The sequence below is a fragment of the Ctenocephalides felis genome, unplaced genomic scaffold, assembly GCF_003426905.1.
Source record: "Ctenocephalides felis isolate EL2017-DRISC unplaced genomic scaffold, ASM342690v1 CF-g0.4_SCAFFOLD_01886, whole genome shotgun sequence".
Classification (NCBI taxonomy): Eukaryota; Metazoa; Arthropoda; class Insecta; order Siphonaptera; family Pulicidae; genus Ctenocephalides; species Ctenocephalides felis.
In genome coordinates, this window is record NW_020538040.1 from 18827167 (window position 1) to 18837652 (window position 10486).

The 10486-nt window shown below is 28.4% G+C and overlaps 1 protein-coding gene across 1 annotated transcript; it reads left to right on the top strand.

Annotated features, from left to right (window-relative positions):
- Nucleotides 1-8239: 8239 nt before the first annotated feature.
- Nucleotides 8240-10077, top strand: LOC113378472 (sodium/bile acid cotransporter 7-B-like). The gene is made up of 6 exons (XM_026619001.1): nucleotides 8240-8447; nucleotides 8758-8992; nucleotides 9064-9170; nucleotides 9232-9362; nucleotides 9450-9566; nucleotides 9825-10077. The coding sequence occupies exons 2-6, from the start codon at nucleotides 8777-8779 to the stop codon at nucleotides 9959-9961; spliced, it is 708 nt and encodes a 235-aa protein (XP_026474786.1). The 5' UTR covers nucleotides 8240-8447; nucleotides 8758-8776; the 3' UTR covers nucleotides 9962-10077.
- Nucleotides 10078-10486: the final 409 nt, after the last annotated feature.

The window sequence follows — 10486 nt, forward strand, 5'->3', positions numbered from 1 at the left end:
ATCAAGGTTATACACAATATGCAAAAGTATCTTTGTAAAAAATGAATTTTATGACTTGGTTGAATATGTAGCTATTATTTCGTAAAATCTTTTTAAAATAAAAATAAAACATTGGATTTGTTTCAGGACCAGGTAAACACTTTTTTAAAAATAGAAAAAAAACATATTTCTACAATAATGAATTAGTTGGGTGATTTACTGAACATAGTCTGATATTCTTTCTTTGTGGTATTGTGGTATTTGTTAAGATTTATTGATCAGAGTGAAATTCCTTTGTGACTCGCCCTACCCTATAAATATTCATAATGATATCAAGCCTTTGAACATCTGTGAAAATATCAGAAATTGCTCTTAAACATAACAAAAATCAGTAGAAATTTTAGTTCTTGACAAACAACACTCTACTAATTATAGAGTCTTATATAATTTGCTTCTTACTGTCCATCGAAGTTGATTTCTAAACATTGAAATCCAAAGTCTAAAAAATTCAGATTCGTTTTTTTTTCTGTATTTGCAAGAAAGTTTCAATTTTGTTTCCTTTCACGTAATAAGAACGTGTTTTTACGTACGCGCGACCACCCCAAAGTTCAACGAATTGATTAGAATATGGAGATCGCACATATACGTACAAGTCAATGTAATAAATGTAAATAATACTTCATAACATCAGGTTCAATATCAATATGCATATTCATATTATTATTAAGATATTGAAATTACCTGGGAAAGAGAAAGGCGACTTATAGTTTCTTTTTGAAAAAAGTCCTGTAGTCTACGTTGAATTATAATACATATGCATATAAAAAATTTATTTTTTATCAGAAATAAAATAAAATAAAATGGTCCAAAAAATAAAAAAAAAATCTTAAGGGTGGCCAATCCTTGCCACTTATGGGTATAAAAAATAGATTCTCAGCCATACTAAACGTAATTATAAAATTCATAAGAATGGGTCAAACCGTTTTGGATGAGTATTGCGACGAACATAACATGAGAATTTTATTCTATATATTAATATATATATATATAATATAATCAGGGTAGTCCTTGAATGGACTTTCCAAATTTTATTGCTCCCAGGCTTAAATGGTTCCAAATTGATAAAAACAGTTCTCTGAGTTTTAGCTCTTAATACTAACTTTTAGATAGTGCGCAATTCAATCGAACTTCGTATGGAAATAGCATGAAAAAATTTGAAAATTAGAAAAAAAAAATTATGTATAACTTAGCGACAAATGAATTAAAAGTAAAAATTCGTGTCATTTTTTATTGAAAATTCGACGCTCTACAAAACTGTTTTTTTATATATTTGTTTTGTAGAGCGTCGAATTTTGAATAAAATTATTTCTAAAACCCATTTTAAAATTTTTGAAAATTTTCCCATGCTATTACATACAGAATTTTGATTGAATTGCGCACTATCTAAAATACAATATTAAGAGCTAAAACTTATAGAGGTTTTTTTTATCAATTTGGAAGCATTTGTGCCCCTGGTGCAAGAAAATTCGAAAATGTCCATATTAAGGACCACCCTAATATATATATATATAAATATATATATATATATATATATCTCTAGCAGACCCGGCAAACGTTGTTTTACATGTAAAATATTTCTAGACATTTCTATAGATAGTAAAAAAAAATACTAAATTACTATTAGCAAATTAGGAGCTTGTGTTGGAGGGTAAAAATTTAGGACAGTATGTGATTTTTAACTGTGCATTACAACAAAACATATCAAAGAAATGACCAAAAGAGTTCAAAAAAAGTTTTATGGTGACTCTACATCTTTATTTTGTACAGTAAAAATTAAGCTTTTCTGCAGGCCCAAGAAAATCTGAATTAATTTTAAAAAAAAAAATAAAAAAAAAAATCTCAATTCAAAAAATATTAAGGCGAACAACCCATAATTAGAAATGAGTTTTTTTAAGTTAATTTAAGTTTTTTCATAAGTTTAAGAAATTTAGTAAAATTGAGTTTGAAAACATTAATTAACTGAAAGTGGGATAAAGGATTATTCGATTACTAAAATGACTATTACGAAATAAGGGTTTACGAAAATAGGGTTGTTTTTGTTTTCAAATTAGGAATTATAAAAAAATACAGTAAAACAATTTGGTCCAAAAAATTAAAAAAAAACATCTTGAGGGTGGCCAACCCTTGCCAGCTAGGAATATGAAAAATAAGTTGTCCGAATATCAGTTATACTGAACGTGATTGTGAGATTTCATAAAAATCGGTCAAACCGTCTCGAGAAGTATTGCGACTATATATATATATACATATATACAATATACATATACATATACATATATTTATATATATACTATATATGTACACTATATTGTATATATATATATATATATTATATATATATATATATGTAATATATATATATATAATATATATATACTTCGACAATTTGATAAATAAAAAATGCAAAAATAAATAACTAGGAGATTACAATTAGGGCTAATAATTTTCATACACTCATTACTCTACACTTACTAAATGTTTTCTCTTCAAGTGTCTAATTATTTCATTTGACGTCTATTGAGTGAAATGAAGGAATGAAATGAAAGCATTATGTTAAAAATGGAGTTATTTAAAAATGCCAGGTTAAAGAAAGTGTATCGAAGCATATTTACATATAAATTAGCTTTTATATTATTGATGTATGTGAATGACCATTATGCCTCATTTTCCACCTCCAAAGCATTGATTTACATATAATATATATGGCTCCCATCAATTATTTATTCGTGCATTTACAAAAATACAAATTTACCTAAATATTTCAAATGTTTCCAATGAATACCATGACACTAAGGAGTCTCTGTCAATATCTTCAGAACTAACACTAAATGTCTCATAACACAACGGCATATTATTCTTTAAACACTGATGATAAATGTATCGAAAAGTGCGTCACAGCAACCAAAAAACAAATCAAAATAAAACCAAAAACGTAAAAAGTAAATTAATTCGATAGAATTCACCGAAACCTTGCGAGTCACTGAAAAAAGTAGAGAATATAGTTTAATGCAATCAATATCCAACACAGTAAAGAAAACAATGTACAAAAATTAAACCGAATATTCAAATTCATCAAGCAGCGATAAAGACTACTGACGCCAATACGATTTTTATTTGAATAATTAAGAATCGATTGTGCTTCTTCATTTAACAAATACACTGCATCATCGGATTTAAATTTTGGTTTATAAAGAAAATAGAAATATAAATAAGTTGGAAAAGTCGGCCCACCGCAATTTTCCACTCTAAATTGATCAATAAAAGTTTCCAACTTCTCTTTCCGCGTTTCTCAAGGTCCTGTTACGATTATTTATTTGCAATAAATAAAGATGTAAAATAAAGAATCGATCTCAGATATCTCTTACTCAATAAAAACCTAAATTTGTACATACTAGAATCTATTTTGATTTAAGAGAATAATGTTAAAAATCCTAACAAAAAAAAATTCGTGCAATATCACTCATATTCCAATCAAATATAAAAACTCTACCTACTAATCTACTTAATACAAAATTTCAGATTTATTTAAATTTGGAAATAACTAAATTTTATCCCCATGCATTTACCTTTCTTGCGACCCATTTATTTTCTATCTGTCGAGTTTGGTTACTGAATCGTTAAACAGGAACAAGTGGCCATGGGGTTTCTGAATTTTAATAAAAATTTTATAATTAATTTCTGAAATACTGAATAAAAAATAGCATGCACGAAATTTAATTACATTACGTAATTACATCTCTTTTATCAACTAATGTGTTATAAATATTTAAAATTGCAACTTATGAGGGAGCGTCCATTAATCATGTGAGGTTTTTAGGGGAAGGGGGGTGTGTTGACAAAATATCACGTGGGGGGGGAGGGGTATAGTAAGATATCACGTGTATTTATTTTTTAACTAATTGTGTTAAAAAAGTTCAAACATTTTCAAAAAAAATCAAAAATGTTAGATTTTTCACGTAACTAAAATAAACGTAATGTTTGGTGCGGAGGGGGAGTAATTTTGAATATCACCATGTATCACTAGGGGAGGGGGGGATCCAAAAATCCTCAAAAACTCGCTCACGTGAATAATGGACGTCTCCTAAGATTGAATAAGATCAAATAAGATTGATAGAGCAAAATTAAGCATTAGAGGTCGTCCATTAATCACGTGATCGACTTTTAAATTGTTTAAATCCCAGCCTTGGTGATACGTAGTGATATTTAAAATTAACCCCCCTTCCCACCCAACATTAATGTATTTTTAGTGCTTAGAAACATTAGTAACATTTTTGAATTTTCTTTTGAGAATTTTTGGATCTGTTTTAAAATCAGATAAAAAATAAATACACGTATTATCTTACTAGCATGAACATGATATTCAATTTTTTTGTCAACCCCCCCCCTCCCCCTTTTAAGCCTTGCGTGATAATTGGTAACCCTTACATATTTTCTCTCTCCTTCGCGAAGAAATCTGTTTAAGGCGTTATAGTCAAGAGAAACATTAGGTACAATATAAAATTTGAAAATAAACATTGATTTATACCGTTAAATTATCCCTAATTGGGTTGTCAATTTCTGACTACAGTATCAAAGTGTGACTTATGTATAAGGTGACCATATTTTTTTAAAGTCAAAACCGGGACGACAAAACCGGGGGGGGGGGGCAGGTTTGGTAATCATTTGTTTATATGAATCTTTTTTTTAAATCAGAATTGAGGACTTTCAGTAAGAACTGTTCGGTGTGAATGTTTTTTTCGCTGTTGATCCTTGTATAAAATCAATTCATTTCTTTATAATTTAATTTTCAAAGATATTTGCAATTGTTCGTTTATTATCATAATTTTTGTAAATTTACTTGTGTCCAAACCCGGAAACGAGGTGGAAATCCGGGACTGTCCCGGCCAAATCGGGACGTATGGTCACCTTACTTATGTACGAAAATCCATGTGCACATATCTTAATTTAAACAAAATATGATAGTTAAGAGGCACAACTAGTGTAACCGCCTAAAAAAGGGTGATTTTTGGGAATTTATATTAGAAAACTACTTTATCAATCATTTCAAAATTTTAGGAATATATTTATACATGTTTTAAGAATACATAGTAAAATTTTTGAAGAAAAAATTAAATATTTTTTAAGTTATCGTCGATCTCCAACGGCGCGACAAAAAAAGGCCCTTCACTGCTGCAGTGATTCCGGCCTTCTACGTGGATGAAATTTAAAAAAAAATCTCGTTAAACTAGATAATATTGTCTGTAATATGAACTACGATAAAGACAAAAAATCAAAAATTGACAAAATGACGGCGTTTTTTTTAAAAAAAGTCGAATTTTACCCAAAATTTTGGTCGTTTTTGGACTGCCAAAATTGGATTTTTGATCCGATCAAAAAATCGAAAGTTCATTTTACGGAAAACTATATATAGAACATGTAAAAAAAAAATTGGTAATGATAGGATCATTTGAGTAATCGCTGCAGCAAATTCGGAAAATGCTGTTTGGAGAAAATCGCGTTTAAAGATTAAATGATCCTTATACTATATACTATATATATATACTCTTTAAATGGCTGTGACTCAAAACTATTTAAGATATCGATTTAAAATTTTGGTATGTTATTTTTAAAGGTATAACCTATCGAAATATGGAAAAGTTGAAAATTCGATTTTTTGAAAATTTCACACTAGTTGTGCCCCTTAAAAGAGGTTAGGTACAAATTTGAAGTTCGAAAATGACCATTGATTTATACCGTTAAATTGTTCCTAATTACGTTGTTTTATTCTGACTAATGTGTCAATGTCTGACTTATGCATGAAATCCATGTGCACATACCCTAATTAAACCAAATTTGATAGTTAAGGGAGAGGTTAGGTTCAAATTTGAAGTTTAAAATGAGCATTGATTTATACAGGTAAATTGTTCCTAACTACTTTGCCAATTTCTGACCAGAGTATCAATGTGTGACTTATGTATAAAAATCTATATGCACATACCCTAATTTAAACACAATATCAGTTATTATGAATGCTTGGAGCTTCAAGTCATATATTACAAAAACCGGACGACCCGCGGCGATCAATGAACCTTAAACGATTATTCAAATTAATTTTAAACGCTACTAGCTGCGACGAAATTCTTGATAAACGTAATAGACATATAATCCTTGACTTTGAGCACAATTTTTCACGTGCGCGTTTTGTACTATTATGAATGAACATTTCATGAGCAGGCTGTGCATGTATTGTATATCGCGAAGTATAGATTCGCGATTCGCGCTCCGCTATTGGCCGAAATTATCGCGCCACATTGGAATAAGGGCCTCGGATTGGTCCAAAAGCACGTCAAGATCAGGGTGGCAATTAGGATTTGGAGGTCTAATTTAATTTTGAATAACTTCACATGTATTCGAATTGTGCGTATTATGCACTTGTTGGCAAATGGTCGTTATTAGATTAAAATAGCAATTCAAACCCACTTAAGAATATTTAGAGTAAAGAGCGACATTTCAATGCAAGGATTTAAGATTTATAACATGCAACAGCGAACAAAATTTGATAACCAGATAATTCTGAATTTGACCAGTATTTGAAATTAAAATTGTATAAAAATATACACCTAGCTTTTCTTTACGATTTTCTATCTAAAGTACATTCATATCCTATTATAATATATAGTGTTACAAAATCTAACAAGTATTTATTTTGAATTTTTATACATATTAAAAGTTTTTGAAAAAAAAATTTGATTAATGATATAAAACATACTATAAAACTTGAATAAAAATACCGCACAGTATGGATAAAATATATGAAAATTCCGTATTGATACAAGAATCTTATAAGTTTTCTTTCCAAATATAACCTTAATAACACAAATTCCTATCACTGACAACTACTTAAAATGATGTATTAACACCCTAAATTAAAAAAAACTCACCTTAATCCTTGTAAACTATTAATCTCAACCAACACTGTTAGCTTAAGTTCAAAATATAATATATATATTAGAGATTTAAAATAAATGCGAATTGTATCACAGCACTGCACAGTTATTAAAGCTCGACTAAACCTATTTATAAAATTACGTTATCACTGGCTCACATTTTCATTTATCTATTCATTAAACTGTATATTTGATTATTATTGTGATTAACATTGAATAACATTAATATCACTCAATGCGGGTCAAAGCAGCTGACCTAACGATTGATTAAACTAGACTACACTGCCATTTATTTTCTTGACCTATCCGTGCGCCGGCTTTTGTGATAGTGGTTGTAATAAAACTTGTACATTTTAGCACTGGGCTTCATTATGGTTACTAAAACTTAATAATTACTTCATATTTTATCAACAATCAAGATGACTTCAGCCAACGCATTTTAACACTGAAACTCGCTTTGTATAAATAGAATTTTCGAGGTTCTAGCGAATATGACATTTCTCAATGGCTGTCAAACGAATGAAGTTTGACGATTTTTGTTAATTTATTATTTTACTAACTCAAAATATTATTAATACTGAGATTACTCATTTTACTTAAAACATGACACGTTGCTTTCTTTATATTTACACTTTTCTAAATGAAAATAGAAATTGAGGTTAAGTACTGACAGTTATATCAATGGCTGTCAAATGGGCATTCGCTGTTGACATTTGGTTTGCAACTTTGCTTTTGAAAACATGTTAAATCAATTGACAGTTTGACAGTTCCATTATTATTAATTTAATTTTATTAATTATTTAATAATACTCTTTTTTTATTAATATATAAATGATGTTGATGATCGCAATGCTTCTGAATAAAATAAATATTTAGGTTCTAAAAAAGACTAAATAAAAATAGGACACCAAATTAGATTCAACATAATGGTTATACAGCTTTGTAATTTAATAGAAAAATGGAAAATTGCCATAAATACAAGCTGTTGAAGTGATTAAAGTTAAATTTTACATCTATGTGAATACTTACATCTATCCCTTTCAAAAATACCCTCTACATCTTCAAAATAGATGTGCCATACAAGTTTAAGTTTAGTTATCCCTTAACCTCCAACAATGTCTTCTTTAATTCGCAAATACTGGTTTCATGCCGGAATCCTATTTGCCATTATCATGGCTATTTTCTATCCATCGCTAGGTGAAATGGGTGGTATGCTACAAAATCACAAATCAAATACTTTCAATATATTTGCACTTATTTATTTTCAGGACCCCTGCAACCAGAAATGACGATACCGTACATAGTCACACCAATGACCTACTTATTAACTCTCCAAGATCACAATTACTACAAAAACTCGCTAAATAATATGTGACATGTATCAATTATTTTATTTCTGTGCTACATCATAAGCCCGGTGGTTGCGTACAGCATTGCAACAATAGCAAAATTATTTTCAGTTAATGAATGGATCTTGAAAGGGTATTACTTATAAGATTATTTTTATGTTAATTTTCAATTGTTCTTTTTTAGATACTTACTTACTTACAAATGCATTGAATCATCAAGTTATAATTTTTTTAAATAATTTGTTACTCATAAGTAGTTTACTCAAATCAAAGTATGCAGACTTCATAAAAGTGCAAAAAGTGGTTTCAATCAATCAATTTTATCGAATTCATTTATAATTTTAATGTTGTTAATAAAAGTTTACTAATTACATTTATAGTCTTATATAATTACAAACTTACAAGCATAAATCTCTTTAATCCAATACTATATCATATTATAGACTCGTGGCAACCAGTTGTATGCCTCCCCCGTTGTCTTCTGGGCTACTGTTATGTTCCATAACAAATAACAAGAACCAGAAAATAAGAGAATTTGAATCATTACCTACAACACATTTTGATCAAGAAATTATAGATATCTCAAATCTTCCAGATAACTTATTAACTGCTGGTTTAACCTGTGTTATTGGTGCAATTGTTGGCTGTGTAGCTACACCGATATTACTGTTCATTTTTGTATGTACCCAATTAATGATGATCATAAAATAATATAAAATATTACTGAATTTAATTATTGTCAATTACAGATAGGCGTAGGTGCTATACCGATGGTTATAGAATGCTTAATTGCCTCATTGATAGCTTTAATATCATTAGGTGTTTGTTATTTCTGTCCAATAAGGATTTGCTTTGGGTATATCAAACTTTATTTTTTTATGTATTCAACTTGTTATAAGAGTTAAATACTATTTTAGCAAAACGAATTGTAACTTGGCAATCGCACAAATGCTAATGCTATTCTCCCTTTACTGTGATATGTGTGATGTCTTCATAGAAGCCCAAGGAGGACTTCAAGCAATTGACGTTCTAGCTAGTTTATTACTAGGTATGATTTTTGGAGCAATAACTTTTTATTTCATAAGCTCTTCTTTGATATCTGAAAAGTATGTAACATAGTTATTCTTATTTTCAGTGTTCTTATTGCAATTTGTTCTACTTGTAATGTCAAAAATTATCTGTAATGCAGATAATAATTCAAATTTATTGATTCCAATGATATTTTGTGGCACACATAAATCCGTAACATTAGGTAAGACAATAAATAAAACCTATTCTGTTTACTTGATACATTATTACATATATAATTGATATTTTTTTCAATCATTCTAATTTCATTAAAGTTGATTATTACTTGTTATTTAAAATAAATGTTTCTGAAAAAGCAATGAGTACAATGATTAATAATATTGAGACAATATTCTAATTGATTTAACTGTACTCATTACAAATTTTATTTAATATGACAATAGAATCAAATGTATTTTTTACATATTTATTTTATTTATAGGATTCCCTATTATGCAAACAATGTTTGGCGGGTTGTCACATCATATGTTCTTCAGTCTACCTTTATTACTTTACTATGCAACGCAAATGTTTATGGCCATGTTATTGATTCAATCTGGCTATTTGAATAATTATTGAATCGTTTCCAGATAAAAAAAATTAAATTAAAATAATAAGGTAGTGTATTAATAACTAAGTCTTTTTTATTAAGTAATAGAAATATTTATATAAAATGTAAGAAGAAATATTTGAGTCGGCGCACAATATTGAAGCACACATTTTTAACTTATAATATTATTAAACAAAATTATATAATAATGTTCTATAAGTCTTCTTGCAAAATTTGCTAGTAATAAAATAATTGGAAATTGATAGAGCCGTTTTACTTACATCTTTAATAATTTAGGACAAATAAGCACTCTAACAGTTCAATATTATAAATCTTGATACGAAGCCCATAGAAATGTAAAAAAAATGTATACTTATTATTGAAAATTTAATAAAACATCTGATAATTTGATGTGCATGTCGAAATGATCATTTTTGACTGACAAATGGTATTTTTTTATAAACTTTTAAGTTTTATTTCTGTAACCGCTGGACATACCTTTCCAAAAATTTAATCAATTTCTTAATTTTGTTAATTCAAATAAAATGTTTTTG